We start from the raw sequence: 22,948 nt of genomic DNA, 5'->3' as shown, positions 1-22,948 counted from the left end.
TGAAAAGCCTACTGGTTTATTACCTTTACGTACCATGAACCTTACTAATAATTCTATTTTATATATCGAGAACTAAACATTGTACGAAACAACTTATGATGCCCGTACGTTTAAAATCTATTAAAAAATTCCATAAACTTCATCTCAGCAGTTATCTGCTGTGGTATTAACTCACTCTGCTGAAATTTGTTGCTTTTCAGTAAGAAGAATCCCAAACCAATTATTTCAAGGATACTGAATCTTGCTCATAGCTTGGAAGACGTAGCACAACACTTTTGTGTGAATGGAGGTTCCTCTTATGAGCCTTGACCTTGTTCACACAGTATCTTGACTTTGTTAATCAAGAGTCTACTAATTATAGTGCAATCAGCTACTAAATTGACCCCCTTTTATCTTGCTGCCGTAGATCGAGGTAGCAAATGGCAGGTACACTGTAACTTTTTAGGTCGTTATTTTTGTGCTTTGATCAACAGGTAGGCCTATGAAATAACTCTCCACCTTAAAAAAAAAAGTCTCATTTTGTTGGCTCAAGAGAGCAACAAATACATTGAACCCCTATAAATAAGAGCATTTAGCAGCCACCCAAGATAAGGGATATCACCCTGCAGCTTATTTCCGCCACCCCGCCCGATAAGCAACTTGCAAGCAGAAGTTGAGTTACTAAACTTGTTTCCTTTTCAGAAGACATCACAACAAATGTTTGTGTCATAGGCAAGAATTACTGGATAGATCAAATGTTGTAGTTACCCTCTTCCTGTCAGTTTCTGTTTATTATAGTGGCCAGACTCTGACTCCAGCTAGCAAGTTGACAGAGAGAGAGAGACCTCCCCCTGTTATAATTAAATCTGCCATTCAAATATCAAGATGAGAATAAAATCCGGCTTCAGTACCTGATGGCTTTGGAGGCATTGATGATCTCTTTGATTCTCGGCACCCCTAGCGTGATGTTCATTGAGGCAACCCCAGCAAAATGGAAAGTTTTCAGAGTCATCTGTGTGCCAGGCTCTCCGATACTCTGAGCGCACAGAGCTCCCACTGCAGAGCCAGGTTCCATCTGTGCCCTAGGTTATAAAACCAAGAAAACTTCTGTATTTATTAATTTTCACACCTACGCGTCGACTCTAGGGAGTTCCTGGCTGAGCTAGCCTCTAAGGAGCAAGATCCCCATTCTCTGGATAAAAAAACCCCAGAAGGTTCAGTGTGGCACTATGGAATCATAAAACCCTGGTGGAAGACAAGAAGCTGTGTCGCAGCCTAGGAGCACAGACAGCTCAAAATCTTTCCGTCACCTTTTTCTGCGTTCTGAGAATTCATCAGGCATGGGCTGCACACTTTCAACTATATATTATATAACGGTCAAACACTCTATTTTAAGAAAGTGAAAGCACAGGTGTTCAGGAGAGCCGTGCATTTAATACACATTTTGTTTTTCTCCCTGGTCCTTCAGAATCGCAAAGTCCCAAGATCAGCTGCCTGAAACTGTTCCCTCATAAGCCTCATGGCATATGCCCCCTACGCTCAGCAGACGGTACCACACTTCTAAAAGATAAATAAGCTATTGCACTGCGCTGGAAAGAACATTACCAACATCTCCATAACCGCAACCCCCCCATAGCTGCTGAGGTCCTCTCACAAATTCCGCAAAAAACAAGTGAGAGATGAGCTTGCAGTATCTCCAAATCTGGGAGAGTTGTGTACAGCTATTACCCAAATGGAAAACAACAAAGCCAGCGGACCTGATGGGATACCTGCCGAAGTTTTCAAAGTGGGCAGAATTGAAATTAAACAACTTCAGAAGCTCATCGAAAAAATCTGGGAGAGAGAAGAGATCCCAGCAGACTTTAGGGATGCCAAAATTATCAACCTCTTTAAAAAAGTGATAGAATGGATTGCGGAAACTATCGAGGTATCTCTTTATTAGCTGTGCCCAGCAAAATTCTTGCAAGGATCTTAGCAAACTGTCTCCTAACAATATCCAAGTCTACCCTTCCTGAATCCCAGAATGGTTTTCGGCTTTCTAGGGGGACAGTGGAAATGAATTTCACTGCTCAACAGCTTCAAGAAAAATGCAGAGAGCAAAACCAGCCCCTGTATATGGCATTTTTTGATCTGACAAAGGCCTTCGACAATGTAAATCGTAATGCTCTGTGGACTGTCCTTCTGAAAATTGGCTTCCCAGATAAATCTGTGAACATCCTTCAGCTCCTCCAGTAACAATCAGGGTCTCCTATATATAATTACCCTATTCTGAAATGCCTTCAAAGGCAGACAAAATGTTTTTTTACCCTATAATAAAACATATCAACCATTTGACAGCAAATAACAACACGGAGACAGTGAACACTAGAAGCATCAAGGCCATGAACCCCATGACATGAAAAAGGTGTCTTATTATATCAACATGAGTTCATTTGGTAGATGAGATTCAATTGGTGCCCTTACCAAGGTCACTGGACCAGCCCCGATGTGAATACCCCAATGAATATTATCAGCACTGTCGTTTTCTTGTGCACAGGCTAAGTGATCTCAGCCAAGGAGGTCAACATCAAACAATTATTTTAAATCCCATTTGTTAACCATCCTCATCTGGCAGGGCAAAGCTAAGGCTCCAAGATGCACAGAGTCACAGCAGCAATATGCTTAGCGAGAGACCTTATGCAACGAAGCAAGTAGAAGATCAGAGGACAGCTGTCACCCTTCGTTAAATCCCAGCGAAACAATCCTACGGCATATTATGGACCTTCTCTACATAAAGCAAATCAACTCCCAGAGCAGTAACAGCCTCAAGACTAGTACTGTCTTCTCCCAGTATAAAAAAAGCCTCAGCCTTCTCCAAACCAATGTCAAGATTCAGGATAAAGGCAGTTCGGAAACAAAGGTAACTTCCTTTCCGCTGATGCCGAGACAGAATATTTAGATTGGGGTGTGTGTGTGTGTGTGTGTGTGTGTGTGTGTGTAATCAACCCACCCCAAAATATCCACTCCATGAGGGCTGGGAAGGGAAATTGCTTCTCCCAATAGTCCTGTTTTTTGGTGATCTTACACACAAGTCAATTCATTCGCAATTCAGTGTTTTATGTGCCCCTTTGCTGCTTCTGCAATACATTTTCAATATGGTTTTAGTGCTGCTGTTCCTCATAGAAGTTGCTTTTATGTTGTTATGGGTTAAAAGCTAGCACAGACATTTAAAACAAGCATTATTCTTATACAGTATACCTCCTATTTCAAAACCTAAATGACCGAGAAACCATAGGCACAACATGCTTAAACTTAATAGTTTGCTTAGTGGGATTTATTATTAGTTAATGCAGCAGCCGTCCATAGTTGGAGAACTTGAGGCCCAGGATAATTTCAGATCTCCTTCCGTTTCGTAATCTGGAGCCTTCCGAGTTTGCTACCACCTGGTGGAAGGCAATCAGCGCATCCAAAGGCAAGACTATTTATAGCGTTTCACTGCAATGCAGAGATGGGGAAACTGAGGCCCTCCAGATGTTAATGGACTTCAACTCCGATTAACACTGCCAATGATCAGGGATTATGGGAGCTGCATTGCAGCAGCACCTAGAGCAGGCATCCCCAAACTCGGCCCTCCAGATGTTTGGGACTACAACTCCCATCATCCCTAGCTAACAGGACCAGTGGTCAGGGATGATGGGAATTGTAGTCCCAAAACATCTGGAGGGCCAAGTTTGGGGATGCCTGATCTAGAGGGCAGCAGGACCACCATCTCTGCAATTGTCGTGTTTCATAATTACTGTTCAATCCAATTCAAGCATCCAATGTAATAACATTTGTTTAAATATATACTGTAATAATAATAAATTTGAATGTCATCCAGGAAATGTCCTGCTATATAATACCCTTAGTTTCAGTAGTAGTATTACTGGGAAATCTCAGGTGCTTGCATTTATATTTTGTTTGACTGCAAGGACTAAAATGTGTGCTTCTTACTACTGGAGAAATCATAAGTACAAAAAATTACGGCGGGTGGGTGGGGTGAAGGTGGATTCACCTTACGCAGTGGTTCTCAAACTTTTTTTCTCTGGGACGCACTTTCAGAGGAAAAAACTGCCCAATTTTTTTACTGGTAAGAAATACATTGGGAAACAAAACAAAACAACTCCCAGCAATGCTTGATTTGTAATACAGAACACAACTACTTTACAATATGATCACAGGGCATCCGGAAAATAGAAATCATTGTGGCTCCACAAGAACATGAATTATGCCCAAAATATAATACTGATTGAATCTTTCTGCCACACTTGCCATCCTGTCCTGCCCATCACCCTTTAAGAACCACTGACCTAATGGCTTCTGCCCGAAGCCATGCGTGAGGGCTTCTGCAATGGGGCTTCCCCCTTCCGCTCCCCCCCCCATGGCTCTGGGGGTTGGGAGAAACCCCAGAACAATGTAATTGTGGGTGGGGGGTGGGGAGGAAAGGGATGATCCTTTAGTCTGGGAAGCTGCAATGCTTTTTAGGTTTGGGGAAATACAGTGGTACCTTGGGTTACATATGCTTCAGGTTATATACGCTTCAGGTTACAGACTCTGCTAACCCAGAAATAGTGCTTCAGGTTAAGAACTTTGCTTCACGATGAGTACAGAAATCGTGCTCCAGCAGCGCGGCAGCAGCAGGAGGCCCCATTAGTTAAAGTAGTGCTTCAGGTTAAGAACAGTTTCAGGTTAAGTACGGACCTCCGGAATGAATTAAGTACTTAACCTGAGGTACCACTGTAGTAAGTATGCAAGGAATTTAACTATGTATCAGGGGAGATGGGCAACTTTACAATCAATCTGAGGGAAGCTGGTCATTGCCATATTAGCATGAATCATGTAACAATTGCAGATTCATTACTACTTTTCTTTTTAGCTATATTGACACTGAGACAAACATCTGAGGGAGAAACTGAACTTTGGCTAAAACTTGCCTCCCGCTTCAGACCTCCTAAGTTCTGCCCGGGAAGCAGGAGAATACTTTCTATCAGTTTCTCACCGACTTATAATCAGATTTGGCTAAATCAGTTCAAATGACATTCACTCCTACCCGGGGGGGAGAGGGGAGGGAATTATCCATACCTCATATACTTCTCTCTACAGGTCTCGAGAAACTTCTCCAGCTGGGTTGGAGTAATCCGGTCCAATTGGTACAAAACATACGGCTGAAGCAATAAAGAGCCAGAACAGTTAGGAATTGAATTCAATAGACAGGGCATGTATTATGCATTCCCCTAGTGCACAATATGAAAACACAGAGGAAAAAACCAACAGTGACATTCACTTCTGTTTCCCCCTTCCCTGCAGTAAGCGAGATAATAAGTCATGGAATATGTTTAAGCCGCAGCTGTTATTCAGTACATATATCCAGAATCATTGGAGGTTAAACTTTAAGGGTTGGGTTTTTGTGCAACACTTTGTCCAGCAACACTTTGTCCAGCATTATGAAATGACAGTGGGAATGGGCAGTTCTGGCAGAGATACCAGGTACAGTGGTATCTCGGGTTACATACGCTTCAGGTTACAGACTCTGCTAACCCAGGAATAGTACCTCGGGTTAAGAACTTTGCTTCAGGATGAGAATAGAAATCGTGCTCTGGTGGCGCGACAGCAGCAGGAGGCCCCATTAGATAAAGTGGTGCTTCAGGTTAAGAACAGTTTCAGGTTAAGAACGGACCTCCAGAACAAATTAAGTACGTAACCAGAGGTACCACTGTATGGGAATTAAGGGTGTATTACACAAGCTTACATGCAAAAAATAGTGCCCCTATCTTCATCTGTTAAAGGGTATGGAATTAGCACACAACCCACAAGCAACGTTACCTCTGTTGTGCCGTTGTCATTAATGCCATACTTGTCCCTGGTTTTCTTGATCTTCTCGGACATAGCTTTGATGAATTTTTTAATTTCCTGCAACAACAGCAAAAAATAAAATAAAATGCACGTTTTAAGGCTTCTCCACCTTATATTCTGCAGCCCGGCTGCTATGGAGACTCTTAGCTTATAAACATCTGGCAGTATTTTGCATTAGTAAAAAAGCCGTAAAGCATAAAAGTGACTCAAAAATGCATTTCATGCCACAACTGCACACTTCAAGTTGCTTTTGGAAAGCAGTTGAAATAGCTACCTGCCAAGGAGCAATAAAGTGATTACAGATGTTCTCTCTGCTAGAATCTTGGGGACTTTTCTGACTTTATATACATCTCACAAAGCTGAGAGAGGCGGGGAAAGAAGGAGGAGGAGATTCTGGAATATTTCTCTTATGCCAAGATTTCTCTAACATACAGAGACCTGGGAACCTGTATTAACAGAATGCAAAAAGCAGATGCACAAAATTCAGTCGGACTGGCGGAGGGGGAGGACACCAGAAAGGAGCAAGAGATAAGAAGGTGTGTTTGGAGGAGCTTCTCTAACCTGACTGAACCCCAAGATCGTGCTTTGAGGCTCTTCTCTGTTTGCCACCTACATAAAGGGTCCAAAGAACAGGCTTTTTCTGTAGTAGCTCCCGGTCTATCGCATGCTCTCCCCAGGGAGACCTGCTTGGTGCCAACTCTGTCGCTATTTTGGTGCCAGGTAACAACCTTTCTGATTTTCTGGGCATTTGGGTTGCACCAATGACTAGATATTTCCACCCCACAACCTTGCACCCTCCCCAAATCTGCTCCATAGAGCCAGGGGAATCCCATAACAAGCTGGGGGAAGAGAGAGTGGACGTTTCGTTGTGCAAGCAGAAATCCTTGAGCTGATGGAATGTTCACTAGTCTTGCTTTGGATACAACTGTGTGTATTTTCCGCTGCATCCCTGTATGTTACTCCTTTAAAATGCTTCAGGATTGTCCACTGTGGGAAGTAATGCATGAATTTAATAAACTAACTACGAGAACTCAGGAACATCCTGATTTGGGCCAGGCAATATTCATTTGGCTGCTAGCTTAAGATAGAATTGAAAGGGGAAGTGGGGGGGGGATCATGGTTTTTAAGAGCATCAGTGGCTTCTAGCAAGACTGTCTATATGCAGCCTCCAAATTCAGAGGTGGTATGTCAGTGAATAAATGCTGATGAGGGGTAATAGGATTGGCCTGTTGCCTTCATGCTCTGCTTGGGGGCTTCCTGGAGGCAGTGGATTAAATCACAGTGGGAAGCAGGACACAGGACAACATGGACCTCCAGTCTTAAGCTCTGATGCTTTTTTAGCCAATGTGGGTTATGAAATTGTGTCTTTTTTTTAAAAAATGGCCAGTTCTCTCTCAGCTTATCATTACATTAATGATCCCTGCTAATATACAGGACTGGTTAGTGTTACAAAATGAACATTAAAACATGTACTCCATTATTTATGTACTCCCCCACTCCGCCATTAATTGTATAAAGCACTTTGCATGCATTTTCAATCTAACCACCACCCTGTTGTAAGGCAGACTACCCCAGAAAGTCTTCCGTCAACAGGATACTAAATGATTGTCTTTGAAAAGGCACTACCAAAGCCAGTGAAAGTCACAGTGAAATGTGTTCTTTTGCACCGAGTTATTTTCTGAGCTAACAGACAAGTAGCAGTGCAACAGAGCAAGATCCGGAGAGGGTCAAAATACATTTCAGCAGTTAGGCTGCAATCCAGAGGCCTGCGAAAAGAGAGTTTACAGTGTCTGCTATGCCAAAGTAGTACTCAAGTTCAAGGGAGCATGTGCATATTGTGCTTTGCCCGTAATGGCAGTGGTAACCCCAGGCACTTGTAGAAACCAAGTTTCGGAGTTCTTGCAAAAGACAGCCATTCCACGAAGAAGAAAAAAGCAGGCTTTCCCTGGCTCATTATTGTTTCAATATACCTTGTCAACAACCAGGAATGTTTCCCATAGGACAAAACATTGACCTCTGCTACAATGGAGAATGTCCTCAGATTTCAATGTCAGACCCATAAGTTCACTCAATTACCGTATTTTTCGCTCTATAGGACACACCCGACCATAGGATGCACCTTGTTTTAGAGGGGGAGAACAAGAAAAAAAAATTCTCCCCCTCTCTGCGCAGCGCCCCTTCAGCGAAGCGGCAGGAGAAACGGAGCCCCTTCCATTTCTCCTCTTGCTTAGCTGAAGGGGCACCTACCCTTCAGCGAAAGGAACCCGAAGCCTCCAGAGTGCAGCGGGAGCTCCGGCTGCACTCCGGAGGCTTCAGGCGGCTATCTTTGAAGCCTGGAGAGAGAGAGGGGTTGGTGCACACTGACCCCTCTCGCTCTCCAGGCTTCAGTGAAGGCAACCTGAAGCCTCCGGAGCGTGGTGGGAGTTCCCGCTGCGCTCCAGAGGCTTGGGGTTCCTTTCGCTGAAGCCAGGAGAGTCTTGCTCTCCAGGCTTCAGTGAAAGGAACCTGAAGCCTCCGGAGTGCAGCGGGAGCGCTCCCACTGCGCTTCGGAGGCTTCGCGTTGCTATCACTGAAGCCAAGGAGCCTGCATTCGCTCCATAAGACGCACACACATTTCCCCTTAATTTTTGGAGGGGAAAATGTGCGTCTTATAGTGCGAAAAATATGGTACATATTCAAAAAGTAGAGGAGCAAGTATAACTGCTGCATCTACTGTAGTTTCAGAAAATGTACCGTAATTTTCGCTCCAAAACACGCACTTTTTTGCTCCTAGAAAGTAAGGGAAAATGCCTGTGCGTGTTATGGAGCGAATGCACTCGACCGGAGCCATGGCTGCCGTCAGTCAAGCAAAGCGGGAGCCGCTTGCAGGGCTTCTGTCCTGCTTTGCGGGGCTCTAGCTTTGCTTGCTTTACAGCCAGGAGGAGGGGGAGGAGCTGGGGAGGAGGGAGGGAAGGAGAGCCATGGCAGCAAAGCGGGCAGCAGCCGCTTACATGGGAGGAGGGACAGACGGGAGCCATAGCGAGCCGGAAAAAGTGCCTCGTAGCCAGCAACGGCTGCTGCAGCCTCAGCTAGCAAAGGTCCATGCGCTCTCTAAACGGAGCAATGAGGCTGCAGAGGGACGGCAGGGCACAGGAGGGCTCTGAGCCACGAGCGCAGTGAAAACCAGTAAAAAAGTTTTTAAAAGGCTGCTGGGGACAGGAGGGCACAGGATGAGGGAGAGGGGGAAATTACTATTCTCCCAGCGTCTCAGCTGATCCGCTGAGCAGGATTTGGGTTGCAGGGGATTCGCCATTAGCTGCTTAAAGCAGCAAAGAGGGAGAGAAGGAGCAAAGTGGGAGAGGAAAGGAGCTGCTTACACTGCTGTAAGTGGCTGCTGTCCGGTTGGCTCCTTTAAAGCAACAGTGCTCTTTCCCTCCGCCCTCAGCTCGCCGAAAACTGCTTTTCCACACACCCCACGCAAGCTCCTTCTCCCCTTAAACCCCTCTCTTGCATCATTAGCCGCATCCTTCTCCACACACCCCATGCGTGTTCCTTCCCCCCATAGACCCCTCGCCTGCATTATTAGCCGCATCCTTCTCTACACACCCCACATGGCTACAAAGCATGGATCCACATGGATCCTCAGGATTATTGCATTGGGCTACCCCAAACTCACCGTCAGATCACGTCTGTGGCCACAGCATGAACCACAAAAATCATACATCCACTGTTTCGTTTAGAATATTTTTTTCTTGTTTTCACCCTCTAAAAACTACGTGCGTGTTATGGTCAGGTGTGTGTTATAGAGCGAAAAATACGGTTATTTAAAGTTAACCTAGCAACAGTGGAGACTTAGAAATGCCCCCCCACTGACTGACACGATAAGGCCATCACCACTCGGTTCCCTCAGCAACTGCTGAGAATAGTTTGCAGCTATTCTATTGGGGTTTCACTCTCTTGTCTGGTTTTTTTTGGGTACCTCTGCTGTCACCTGCAGAAGAAACTACATTTTTGATGAGGTAGTTTAAATAGAGCCAGTGTGGTGTAGTGGTTAAGAGCGGTAGTCTCATAATCTGGGGAACCGGGTTCGCGTCTCCGCTCCCCCACATGCAGCTGCTGGGTGACCTTGGGCCAGTCACACTTCTTTGAAGTCTCTCAGCCTCACTCACCTCACAGAGTGTTTGTTGTGGGGGAGGAAGGGAAAGGAGAATGTTAGCCACTTTGAGACTCCTTAAAGGGAGTGAAAGGCGGGATATCAAATCCAAACTCTCTAAATGCAAGAATACTGTGATAATAGGGACACACACAAAGTATGAAAATTCTAAATGTACAAAGAGGGGGAAAACACCAGCCATTTACTCTTGGCTAGAGCCAGAAAGGTAAACATTATATGCGAGTTCCGCTGACAGTCTGCCAAGTGGCAGTTAGAACTGTCAGTGTTGCTAAGGGGTGGTAACTATGTAAAATGTGAGGTTTCAATTAATCAGTGCACCTCAACCTTTATGCATCAGGCAGGAGCATCCAAAATAAGTCTGTTTATGATTGGTCCCTTTGTGAAAATTCCTTCCCAACAGCGGTCCACAGTTATAGGCCAATGAGCATTCAGAATTTCAGTGTGAATACATGGGTTGGAGAGTTCTAGCTGGTGTGGAATGTGGAAGCAGATTCAGCACTCGGGGGGATGGGACCTGTTGCGTTTTGCCGCCTGAGGCAAAACGGGATGGTGGTGTCCCACTGCTGAAGCGCCCCTCACCTGGCTTGTGTGTGGCACCTGTGAAGCAGCGATGGGTTGCAGTGAGATCTCACGGAGCACACGAGATCTCCTGAGATTTCGGCGATGTTTCGCCGGAAGCAGCTTCTCCACTGGTGGCCGAGGTGGGCACCACCTCTTGGGATTCTGATGCCCAAGGCAGCTGCTTCAGCCTGCCTCATGGGCGGGCCGGCCCTGTCACACTCTTTGGGGGGTTCAGTTGTGGAAGCTGAGTCAAGAAGTGACTCTGAAGGAGGAAGAGGAAGCCTGGAGAGAGAGAGCCTGAAAGAAATAGCAGCAACAGTTGGGGAGGAGGAAGAGTGAGAAGCTCATGCCAGAGCTGAAATCACTGGAGGCAGAAGCTAAGGAGGTCCAAAAGAGAGAAGAAACCTCCAGCAGCAGCTTTCGGGAGGGCTCAAGCAAGCAACTGGCAAATTCCTGACCAGAGAGAAGATTTCCAGTGAAGTCCTCTGAATAAACTTGTGAGTTAACTGAGGTGGAGATAAGCAGGTAATTGGTTAATGGTTTCATGTAAGGATTAGAACAAGTTCATGGGAATCTTCTTAAAGCAACACTAACACTGTTACAGTTAATGTACTATTTTCTCCAATTGGTAGTGATATCTGATACTTTGCTGTCTACCAATAAGCAAATCTATTATATTATGTTGTAAATAAGCATTAATGAATTCTCTTTAATTCTCAAACATGAAAGTCTTGAGCTGTCTGTCCCATACATATACCCCACAACAGTGTGCGATGGATTTTTTAAAAAATTGAGTAAGGTATTGTGTGGAAACAATGGTGGAAGCAGAACTCTAAATAAAAAGAGCAGGCTCCCTTAATATAAGGTATATGTGGTGAGGATTCATCAGGGAACCTTACATGTACAGACTATTTGAATAATTTTAAAAATAAAACAACATGAATACAGTGGTACCTCAGGTTACGTACGCTTCAGGTTACATACACTTCAGGTTACAGACTCCGCTAACCAAGAAATAGTGCTTCAGGTTAAGAACTTTGCTTCAGGATGAGAACAGAAATCGGGCTCCGGCAGGGCGGCAGCAGCAGGAGGCCCCATTAGCTAAAGTGGTGCTTCAGGTTAAGAACAGTTTCAGGTTAAGTACGGACCTCCGGAACGAATTAAGTACTTAACCTGAGGCACCACTGTACAACATTATATACAGCAGAGGCATTGAAGGGACAGACTGGATTGCTGCAACACATTCTATGTGTGGCTTCACTTGCGCTTGATCCAGGAGCTAGTGCAGAATGCTGCAGTACGGTTGCTAACACGAATGAGGACTTGTCAACGTAGAACATCTGCGCTGGTTGCTGATTTAGTACCGGGCAGAGTTCAAGGTGTTACTATTAGCATATAAAGCCCTTAACCACTTGGGAACAGTTTATCTCCGAGATCACCTGAGCACCCACATATGTCTACTTGACCACTCTGATCAGCAGAATTGGCACTACCTACAAGTAAGCGCCCCATAATACCTGTTCTGCAAGTGTAAGAACTGGATGGTTTAGTGTGGCAACACCTATGCTTTGAAACTCCCTGCCTAGTGAGATCAAGCAGGCACTGTGCTCTTTTTGGTGCCTGCTAAAAACATTCTTTGTAAGACAAGCCTACCCAGTTACTTAAGAGTTTTGTTTTAATCTATTGTTGCTTAACTTTTTGTCTGTTTTACATTATTGTTGTAAACCAGGCTTCCTCAACCTCGGCCCTCCAGATGTTTTTGGCCCATGATCCCTAGCTAGCAGGACCAGTGGTCAGGGATGATGGGAATTGTAGTCTCAAAACATCTGGAGGGCCAAGGTTGAAGAAGCCTGTTGTAAACTTTTACTGTGATAATATCATTGTTTTATCTTCTTTGTAAACTGCTTTGAGGTTTTTCCTACAATCAAGCAGTGTATGAGCTTTGTGGTCCTCCAAAACATGTGTTTGTGGTGTTCTATTTTGCTATTGTTATTTATTGTTTGTAGGCTGTTTTTCGATTCGCTTGAATTAAAAGCGGCATAGAAATATGAATCAAATCGACTCAAACAGCTGATGGATCAATATTGATAGGGAAGTAGCCTCATCAGTCAGACTCCCAAATCCTGTCAGGACCTTGTGGTAAGCAAATTGAAATCTTTTAGATTGGGGCTCTGTTTCTCCAGCTGCAATTCAGTGAACCTCTCCTGCTTTTCCTGATTAATCTGAAGTTACTTCTTGTAGTCCACAAAACACTTTTCTTGACACAGCAGGACTTTTGAGGGTGAGATGGGAGTCCCAGGGACTCTGGAAAGTGGCTTGGGTGGTGCAGAGCAGAACAGCATTCAGGGAGAGGGATTACTAGACATGGATAAAAGGAGGAAAGTTCATGGAAGGTGTGTGTCCAGTGCCTTATTGATCCTTGTGTTGCGGGGAGAATCCCAAAGGTTGGGGAACTGAGGGGTTGGCAGTGGAACCAAAGGGCTGTCCAAGAACGGTGGCAAGAGGGAGGTGGTGGATGGAAGTTCCAGCACCAATGAACATATGAACTGGGGCTTAGTAATACAAAACAGTTTCAATTCCAGAAGCGTCACTGCTATAAAGTTCTACATGGTGCACACACATGCTACAATTACCTCATTGTACACTGCATAACCTGTTTCAGTAAACGCCTTCAAGAAAGAACAGGAAAAAAACAAAGTAATAGGTATTTTGCTGTTATTGAAATAAACTATTCATAGGAAAGCAAACGTTAATGCACTTTCTGAACCAAATCCCTGCTATTGCAAACCAATAATTATGCCAGTCACGGAAAATCAAAGCAACAGAGTCCTGTCTCATATTTACAAGAAAGTGCTGCCTTTAAAAGTGAATATTTAGGCACCTCATCAGTTCCTAACTGGCAAATAAAAACAATTCCTCAGAAGGCAGAGCACAAACACCTACATTTCAACCCAAAATCTGTCTATTTAACAACTGAGGTGGTGCTACCGAAGCAGAAAACAGGTAAGATTACTGAATCGTGCTGCTTTGTGTTCTGGGGAGAGCAGTTTGTAAAGGACTAATGATTGTGTGAAAAAGAAAACGACGCAAAGACCTCACCTGTAGGAAGCTGTCCTGGCAGCAAAGGAATTCGTTCTTCTTCATGATGGATTCAGCCGTTAACACCAATTCATTTTTACTAAGTGCTGGCTCACTTCGGCTTGGATACACTGCCTTAAACAACAAAGTAGTACGCAGACACATTACAAGGGCCTTTTCAATTTAATTCCTTCAGACAATTTAATACGCTTTCAAACTGGATGTGCCCAACTCCCCTCCCGCTTTTTAATCAAATCCTATCATTTAGAGCAAAAAGCCCAATTCTTACAAAGATCCCCAGTCTCCATTAGAATCATATAATTGTACAGCTGGAAGGGACCCTGAGGATCAACCCCCCTGAAATGAAGAAATATGCAGCCGTCCTACACAGGGAATCGAACCTGCAACATTGGCGTCAGTAGCCCCACACTCTAACCAACTGAGTCATCCAAGCTCAAAGTCAGATGAAAGAAAACAGATACAAGATTAAGAATTCTGTAGCATATTTAATTGGTAGGTGCTGAAACGAGGACTGGAAGGTCCATTCACTAAAATCCAACAGGAAGATTTCCTTCAAGCTTTGTAGTGAAGGAATGACCTTGGCTGTTCCAGTGAAGTAGGGATGACATGTCTAGGTCTTATCTTACGTCCTGACCACACTCTGACGCACAGACCTAGTCCGGGAACAGCGCCAGAGTGTGTTCCTGGAGTTGGTGACCTCTTGCTCCAGGATAAGAGTGTAGGAAGGAAAACCCTTTTATGGTCAGGAGTACAGGAAGGAAATCCCTTTTATGGTTAAGAGTGCCGGAGCAGGAACAGCTGTGATGTCAACCTGCGTGTACAAGCTGACGTGGCTGGATTCCTGGGGAAGGGGGAGAGGGTGCCTGGAGGATATATATACTGCATGAAATTTCTCATATCTTTGGACTTGCTGTGGACTGACCACGTGAGTGCTTTTCTGCTGCTCCGGAGAGCAGAAATAAAGAACTCTTTCTCTGAACCAACCCTCGGTGTCATTTGACTTCCTTCCTCCCGTCCGAGAGCAACGCAGAGCCCACCAATCGGTAAAGTCTAATAAGGCTACAGTAGCATGTTGACATTTATTGATACCGTTTTAAACTTACTCTGATGTTGTCCAGGACACGCTTGAACTCCAGAGGTTCATCTTTTCCCTCCATAGCTGCAGGATCTAAGCCATCTCCGCCATAAATGAACTGTATGATGTCACCGGTAGAACTCCTGACAGTCAGGTCATACTGTGAGCACAGATCTTCAAGGGATTTTACCAGCCGTCTCTGGGAAGCGAGGGAAGACAACTCCTTCAGGACCAATTTAGTAATGCAGTTTACAAAACTTCTAAAATGTGGGTGGGGTGGCCAATTCACACTGCCAAATGCAGGATGAGCAACTGTGCTGCATTTTGAGAGTCATTACAGGTCTAGAAATATAACCCGTGGTGTAATAAATAGGAACCATCGCAGTCCAGTACACTGAAAGTCCCCCTCCATTTGAATCTTTTAAGGGAGCATTTCAAACACTTAATACTGCATTAAAGGCAATCAAGGTACAATTCTTGAGGTATTGCTGCCTGGTTTGGCTTGGATAAATCTCATTAAATGTTCTTTATCAAAGTCTCAATTTTTAAAAAGCAGATTATTTGAAAAAAATGCATCCCACCCCATATTTCTAAGCATTGAAGCTTGTAGAAGGGATGAAGGCAGGACCAAGTCATCTTTTAAAGTATGATGGGGGTTTTTTTTGGGGGGGGGAGATAATCTGGAGTTTTGAGCTCCTTTGCTAGGTAGAATTCAGCTGATGAGACAAAAATCCTCTCATATGAAACAACCTCACACAGGTTTCCAAATGACTACTTAGCTGGTTAGCTGCAAATAGAAAGAATTGACTCCAAGCAACCTGACAGAAAAAAATGGATAAAATGAAAGGAGTCTGGTCTTTTTCTTTCCAGTCACGAACACGTTACATGTGTATTAACACTGGTGAATATAGACAGCTTGCAATAAATGTTTGCTGTTTTTGCAAGACTACCCCTCATGGTAAAAAGACAAATCGGACATAAAGGGAAGACCCACAAAATTTCCTACAATCACAATATACGTCTACAGATATAGGAATCTTTCTAGAGATGTAGTATAGACATTTCTAGAGATACAAGATTCCTTCTTCATCATCAGAAGTGAACCTTGAGGAAGAATGAGGCCACAAACTGGGAGAGGAATGCTAGTTATTTTCTTGACTTCGGTAAGGAAAACAAACCTTTACATGTAACGGATAGGAATTGCTTATGAGTGTTCTGCTACACTAATATGGTCTCCTCCCACAGCAAAGTATCCCCAAGTTACCTGCATGTATCCCGTTTCAGCTGTTTTTACAGCAGTATCAACCAGGCCTTCTCGACCAGCCATGGTGTGGAAGAAAAACTCAGTGGGCGTCAAGCCAGAATAGAAGCTGTTAGCAACAAAACCTTTCGCTGCTGGAAGCTGAAAGAGGGGAGAAAAAGACCTGAAATGTGCTGCAGAGTCAGTGAGGTGCAGTAGCCAATAATGTCAGATTAGGACTAGGGAGACCCAAGTTGCACACTATGAAGCATCCTGGGTGATGTTGGGCCAGTCTCTCACTCCAACCTACCTCTCAGGGTTGCTGTGAGAATAAAGCAAGAGCTGGTCAACCATACATGCCACCTTTAGCTCCTTGTGAATTATATAGAAATAATAATAAACAAACATGCAAACCATGAGAACATTGACTTCAGACTTCATATACCGTATTTTTCCATGTATAAGGCAACCCCTATTTTTGGGAGATGCGGGTGGCGTTGTGGTCTAAACCACTGAGCCTCTTGGGCTTGCTCATCGGAAGGTTGGTGGTTTGAATCCCTGCGATGGAGTGAGCTCCCGTTGCTCAATCCCAGCTTCTGCCAACCTGGCACTTCGAAAGCATACCAGTGCAAGTAGATAAATAGATGCTGCTGCAGCAGGGAAGGTAAATGGTGTTTCCATGCACTTTGGTTTCCATCATGGTGTTCCGTTGCGCCAGAAGTGGTTTAGTCATGTGGGCACATGACCCGGAAAGGTGTCTGTGGACAAATGCCGGCAACCTCAGCCTGAAAGTGAGATGGGTGCCACAAACCCATAGTTGCCTTTGACTGGACTTAACCGTCCAGGGGTCCTTTACCCTTTTACCTTATTTTTTTTAATCCAAAATTAAGAAATATGGCCAGCGCTAGCAGAGCCCAAACCCAAACCCCTGTGCATTCACCATCTGTGTATAAGACGACCTCCAATTTTTGACTAATGTTTTTAAGCAAAAAAACAAAACAAAAAACATCTTATACATGGAAAAATACAGTATTACAGGTATGATAATATAGCTATTATCTTTACAGCTATTATCTGTATCTCTTCAAGAAGTGCTGCATGAACAGATGAAATTATCAGCTGTAGAAAATGAACTCATCTCCTAGGAGTGCCAGTGAGGTCAAGAAAGGATGGAGGGATGGCCCTTTTGCACACAGTAAAATATCCTATAGTAAAAGCTCCACTCTTACCAAAATATTTCCTACAGGCTAACAGTTGTTCACAGAATTGCTTTCCATAGCAACGATCCAGCGTGATTGCTGAACTTCTTGGAATTCCTTCGCCACAGGCCGATTCCCAACATTTACGTCCTGTATTTACTCCTTACGCCAAGGAGAACTGATGGCCCTCCATCGAGATGTTGCTTGATTTCAGCTCTCATCGGTCCAAGCCAGCATGGCCAAGAATGAAGGATGAATGGAGTCCAGAATATCTGGCAGTACCACCCCCTCCAACTTCCTTGCTTTTAGTTCATCAATTCCTGGTTGGCTCTAGAGGATTCCAATTCCAATACAAGAAGCCACAGGCCTCTCTGCTTCCCAGGGAGTGGGAAAGAGAACTAGCTATAATGGGCAACACAGAGGAGGAAAATGCTCTAAATTTGATGCCTGCCAACTTGCGGCTGGGGAGAAGCAAGAGGGAGAAGAGACCAAGATCTGGGCAAGTTGCCCACTGGAACTGTTACATCCTTACGAACTCCAGTGGTCTAAAGCAAACGATTCAGCTTGTTCAATTGAATTAAGAGCAAATTATTTCACGTTATCATGTCTTGGTCCTTGTAGCAACCCTATGGGGTAGGTCATTTGTATTATCCTCAAAGCGCAAGGAGGAGTGGGGGAGCAGAGAGGGAGGTTTTCTCAAAGCCAACTAGTCTGTGAGTTCACAGCAGTCAAGATTTGAACCGCTCAGACATTACATCGCACCAGAAATTCGGTCTTCATTTAGTATTCAAACCCACACCTCCCCATTTCATAAGGTTGTTTAGGTCCCGCAATGCTAGTCACCTTGGAATGTTTCTTAAAATGAGGCAAGGATCGGTTCTCAAAGCCGTCAGGCACGCGTGAGCCACTGATAGCCTGCTGTCCTACGCAAGCAATCATCTGGGAGATGTTAATGAAGGAGCCTAAAAAGACAACGCCACAAAGAAAGAGGTAGGTCACATCTTGCCTCATGTTCCAAGGCAGCATACTGTGATGGAGCTCTGCCCCACTCTACTTTACTTGTATGTGCAAATTCGCTTTTTAAAAAAACAATGTTTTATTAAAACTTTTCACATTACAACAAAAAAGACAAACTAATCTAAACCAAAACTGGTAAAAGAAATAAAAGAGAAAAGAGAATGTGCGTGCACATTTTCAAAATCTGGAGCAGATTATGAGGGTGTGCAGGAGAGGGCGCAAAATTTCGGTGGCACAACTGAAGTGGCAGCACTGGATACAACCCACTGTAGAAGTGCCCCATTATTTATGAATCACGTCGGGCTTGCATTTAATGTAGATCTGTGCAAAAAGCTTTAGTACTCATTACCTTTTTTAAAAACACACACATGAAGTGCCCAAAATGGAATTCTTATCCTATCAGAATGCTAACAGGGAGCACTGGGTTTGATTGAACCCTCACATAGGAAGGGCTGGCACTCTACATGCCAGTTCAACCAGAGCTGGAGAACCAGTTTGCAATGTTGCATGGGCAAAAAAAAAAAAGCAGACAAAATTCCCACTCATACATGACAGCCCAATGAATTAAGAACAATCTATCTAGAGTTGGACAGAGAGCAAACAACTGAATGCAAAATTAAGATGCAGCTGCTTGGTCTTTAAGCAACTCTGCTATGTAGGAGGTACAGAAATGACGTGGGAAAGTTTCCAATTTAAAATGTGGTGCTGCCATGTAAAAACCAGAAGCAAAACTTACCTGTGCAGTGTTTCATGCTGCTAGCATGCCATTTAAGCCAGCCTCCACAATGCATAACATTGGCATGCTAGTATGATCTTTGCCCACGCCACTGATCTTTCGTTGCTAACTGTGCACCAGGAGGCAATGCAACTCAGATTCAAATAGATGCTGGTCATATTGGCTGTCTCAGGTTCAAAGACCATCTGCATGCACTTGGAATTACATCTAAACCTGTGCTTCCTTTTCCAGATCCAAGTGTTGTCTGAACCGCAAGCATAACCTTTTGCTGCCTTCTTTATTTATTGGCAACAGAAAAAGAAGAATGAGTGGGCAGCAGCCATTTGTTTTCTAAAGTCCTCACAAGCTTACCTTTGGAACCACAAAGAGCCATGACGAGGGGGCTGTTACTCTTGTCTAGTTCTCGAAGGCAGGCACTGCCAGCATGGTCTCTGATCACAGACAGCTCTTTCAGAATCAGCGCCTGGGAGGAGACTTACAGTTAATAAGCTGACCATTTCAAGAATTCACCTAAAGAGACTGTTGCAGCTTAGCAAATTCTAATGACCAAGAAAAAGCAGAGTGTCCCAAAGGAAAGAAGTCTGTAGGCTGATCATTGCAAAAACAGACACAAGACCAAGAATTTTGTCAAACTGACGAACATACTGGCTTTCTGTGGGAGTTTGTCCTAGCCTGGCCCCTTTGGTGCTTCAGAAGACACAGAATTCAGGGAGGCCATAAATTGCCTCTTTCTTTTTCTTGCACTTATTGCTGTTGGGAGGTGCCTGTTCCCTGGATAGGGGGAATCCTATATTCAACCATCAGGAGATAGGAGGGTTCACTTATGGTGAAGCGAGAAGAATAAGTGGCTATCTTTCCCTGGGGACAACCTTGGGAAGATTAAGATTCTGATTCAGCAAATTGATTTACCGTGATTTGGCCACTTGAAATGTGGCCCGTCTTCACATTTTGGGACTGTTTGGCCAAATCACAGCAAATCAATTTGCTGAATCAGAATCTTAATAGTTATGCTTCACCCTTGAGAGGGTAAATAAGCAAACAGCACACAACATGACTTCTAATTCATTACTAAGAATGAGTAATTCTCTATCAGATGGTATACAACTCACCTCTAATGTCTCTTCTGCTGTACAGCCAGGTTGCTGCTGCAGTTTGCCAGTCTTCAAAGCGTCAATATATTCATCACATTTCTTGTACCCAGCATTCAGAAGTTCATACTTTGCCTTCAGCAGTCCCTGTCCTGGAGTCACATCGCCAATTCCAATTGAAAATCCTCGATTAGCTAAGTGTTTGGAAACAACAGCCAAATGTACACATCAGCTCACTGAGTGCCACACAGAGAATTTTATCAGAGGTTACTTTTGTACTCAGGGTTTAACTTCTTATCCATGCAAGATATGTTTAGATTTTCCTAAAACTAGCAGAACTAGCTTTAAAAGGGTAGCATTTTTAGTAAATGGTCTTGCTGGTTTGTGGTACATTTTGACATTGTGTTTTCTCTTTGGGCCTTTCCAGAGAATAAATTGCTAGGGACGGTTATGGCTTATGTGCTCACTGCACAGGACCCAGACAATTTTTGTTGTTGCAAGGCCAGTACTTTTCCTGCACTCAAATTGATTATCGTGTCACTGGGGTGTGTGTCACAATTCTTCCCTAAACAAGTGGCATCTATTGGAATGCACCTGTGGCATCACTAGGGACGAACAACAACTACCTTCTTTGCACAATGCCTGTGCAGTTTAATGACGCTTTTAAAAAAAGTTACCCAACCCTAAGCTCCACCATGCCATGATCCCAGTGAATTCAGTGAAGAGGGAGACACAAATTCCAGACCTTAGTATTGACTCCAGTTTTGACTAGGAAGTGTCAGCTGTGGAGGGTTTTATTAGAACTATTGTGGTATACTGGTTACAGTGTCAAAATTAGGACGATCTGGGTTCAATTCCTCATTCAGGCATAAAACTCAGAGGATAGCTCAGTCAATATTTCTCAGCTAATCTTCCTCTCTGGGTTGTTGTGAGGATAGATAAACAGAACTGTGCATCACATTGCCCCAAGCTCTTTGGAAGGTGTTAGGGAACTGCCATCGGCTCAGAGGCGAGAGGGCAGATGGATTACAGAGAGCCTCCAAAAATCGTGGGAAGCAGCACTTCCTCAGCAGAGGAAGGAAGCCACGCCTCTAGTGGGGAAGAGCTGCAGGGCTCGGAGGATGCAAGACAGTGCCAGGACACTGTGCCTGAGCAAAGCGGGGAGGAGAGAGGTCCCCCTTTACCCAAGCCTTCCTTGCGCAGTAGGCTTTCACGCAGAGAGGGGAGGCGTCGGCTGGGGGTCAAGAAACCACTCTGCTGGGGAAAGTTTAAGGACCGCCCACTCTCAGATTCTGCTAGTGATTGAGCAAGACATGGAATAGACATGGTGCATTGTAAATGTTTTTGCACCAATAATAAAGCCTTTGAAAAGACCAGTGAGGGATCTTGCCTGATCGCTCTCGAGCAACCACACCGATAGGCATAACAGAAGGCGTGAGGGATAGAAACACAGTGCAATAAAAAATGAATGAAATTACCACAAAGCCACTTTTTAAGGTACTTACAGAGGTAGACAGGAGCAAGTCTGGCTAGCCGTGACATCGCATCAGCTGCCTCCACTTGTCCCCAATCTCTCAGCAAAATGTAGAAGATATTATTCTTGGATCCAGACCCTAAAGTTCCTTTGTCCATGCTGCCAGCCATCAACTCACTATTGTGGATTGCAACGTCTGGGGAAAAACGTCAGAAGCTTGTCAACCTAAGCTTCCTGTTTTCAGCTTTTTCAGACTCACGACCACTTTTAGCCCCAACATAGCAACATTTCATCCCTTCTCTTAAAAAAACCCTTCTCAAAATAATGGCGGCAGGGCTACCTATGCAGCCCAGTGTACATTAGGGCATTACCTGGTTGTGGTTCCTGGTTTGCAAATGGGAAAAACAGTGCTTTAACACACCCAGAAACCTATACGGTAGATGCAGAAATGCTGAGAACTCAAGTTGTAAGACGGGGAGGGTGGGTGGTAGAATCCAAGCATATTTCAGTCATTTCGTATTTTGTAACAGTTTAAGGCCACCGGGGCATATAAACAAACACAAATTCTCAACCACGAAGGTCATGGGACCTCTTACAATTAAAACTAGTTACAAGAATAAATACAGAGACTGAAACAAGGACAGAGACATAACTGAGCACAGTCAAACAAGAGCCTGACTTTCTGTATGGGAGCTATAATTCTCAAACAAGGGGATTCCTTTTCTTACTCTGACATGTCAAGGACTGCAAAGCTAAAGCTGGCTTTGCTAATTTAATAGACAAGACAAGCAGGACTGTCTCTTCATTCAACATGCACCTATAAGATGGATGTGCATTTTCGCCTGGGGTCTATAGCATCCTCCAAAGGACTTTCTGGTTCAGCCACAAACAATATTGAGCTGTGGGCGTCCACACCTTCCTTGGGAACATCTGCTTTTGGGCAGCAAGAAGACTTTCAAAGAGAGTCTCAGCAGTATTTTCTACAACAAAAGGCCAACGAAGTAAACCTCTCTTTGTAGAACATGCTGCAAGCATTTGTCCAAATCGAGTTAACCTCATAAACATTGTTCTCATTCCAAAAATAATCTAGGAACTGTTTAACAGTTTGATTTCAACTAGAACAATGGTCTGAGGTTAAGTTAGTTTCAGAAATAAAAACAACCCTCCCCACAAAGTCAGATTGTTCAATTTTGCCCAATGTTCAGCTCCTATGAAAGGAACCATCTGCACTGCACTTGCCAAACAGTGATAATTTTCCTTAGAAATGACAGATCTCAAGTAATTTCTTTTCTAGTTGCAGATGCTTCAAGGCAGATCAAAAGAGACGTGTACCACTTGAGGCCCATTCGTCCACCATGTATGGGAGCCACTTTGGTGCAAATTATTCTCTTTTTTTTAACTGCAGAAACCAAAACGGCAGAGGCTTGTGAACGCTTGGAAACTGATGTGGTACAGA

The 22,948-nt window shown here is 44.2% G+C and overlaps 1 protein-coding gene across 2 annotated transcripts in view; it reads right to left on the bottom strand.

Moving 5' to 3' along the window:
- POLR3A (RNA polymerase III subunit A) overlaps positions 1-22,948 on the bottom strand; it is a 55,849-nt gene that overhangs the window by 12,509 nt on the left and 20,392 nt on the right. Inside the window, exons 15-25 of one of the 2 annotated variants that reach the window (XM_081191536.1) lie at positions 21,524-21,688; positions 20,040-20,212; positions 19,282-19,393; positions 18,021-18,139; positions 16,003-16,140; positions 14,767-14,937; positions 13,664-13,777; positions 13,198-13,233; positions 5,821-5,907; positions 5,080-5,162; positions 891-1,061 (exon numbers count right to left, since the gene is read on the bottom strand). In XM_081191536.1, the coding sequence (XP_081047662.1) occupies positions 891-1,061; positions 5,080-5,162; positions 5,821-5,907; positions 13,198-13,233; positions 13,664-13,777; positions 14,767-14,937; positions 16,003-16,140; positions 18,021-18,139; positions 19,282-19,393; positions 20,040-20,212; positions 21,524-21,688 (1,369 nt within the window). The remainder of the gene's footprint in view (positions 1-890; positions 1,062-5,079; positions 5,163-5,820; positions 5,908-13,197; positions 13,234-13,663; positions 13,778-14,766; positions 14,938-16,002; positions 16,141-18,020; positions 18,140-19,281; positions 19,394-20,039; positions 20,213-21,523; positions 21,689-22,948) is intronic. The other variant, XM_081191537.1, reaches the window with a different exon arrangement.

Source organism: Podarcis bocagei (assembly GCF_964188305.1).
Source record: "Podarcis bocagei genome assembly, chromosome: 4".
Taxonomy (NCBI): domain Eukaryota; kingdom Metazoa; phylum Chordata; class Lepidosauria; order Squamata; family Lacertidae; genus Podarcis; species Podarcis bocagei.
Note: the sequence above shows the minus strand (reverse complement) of the source record. Positions and strands in the feature narration are given on the sequence as shown.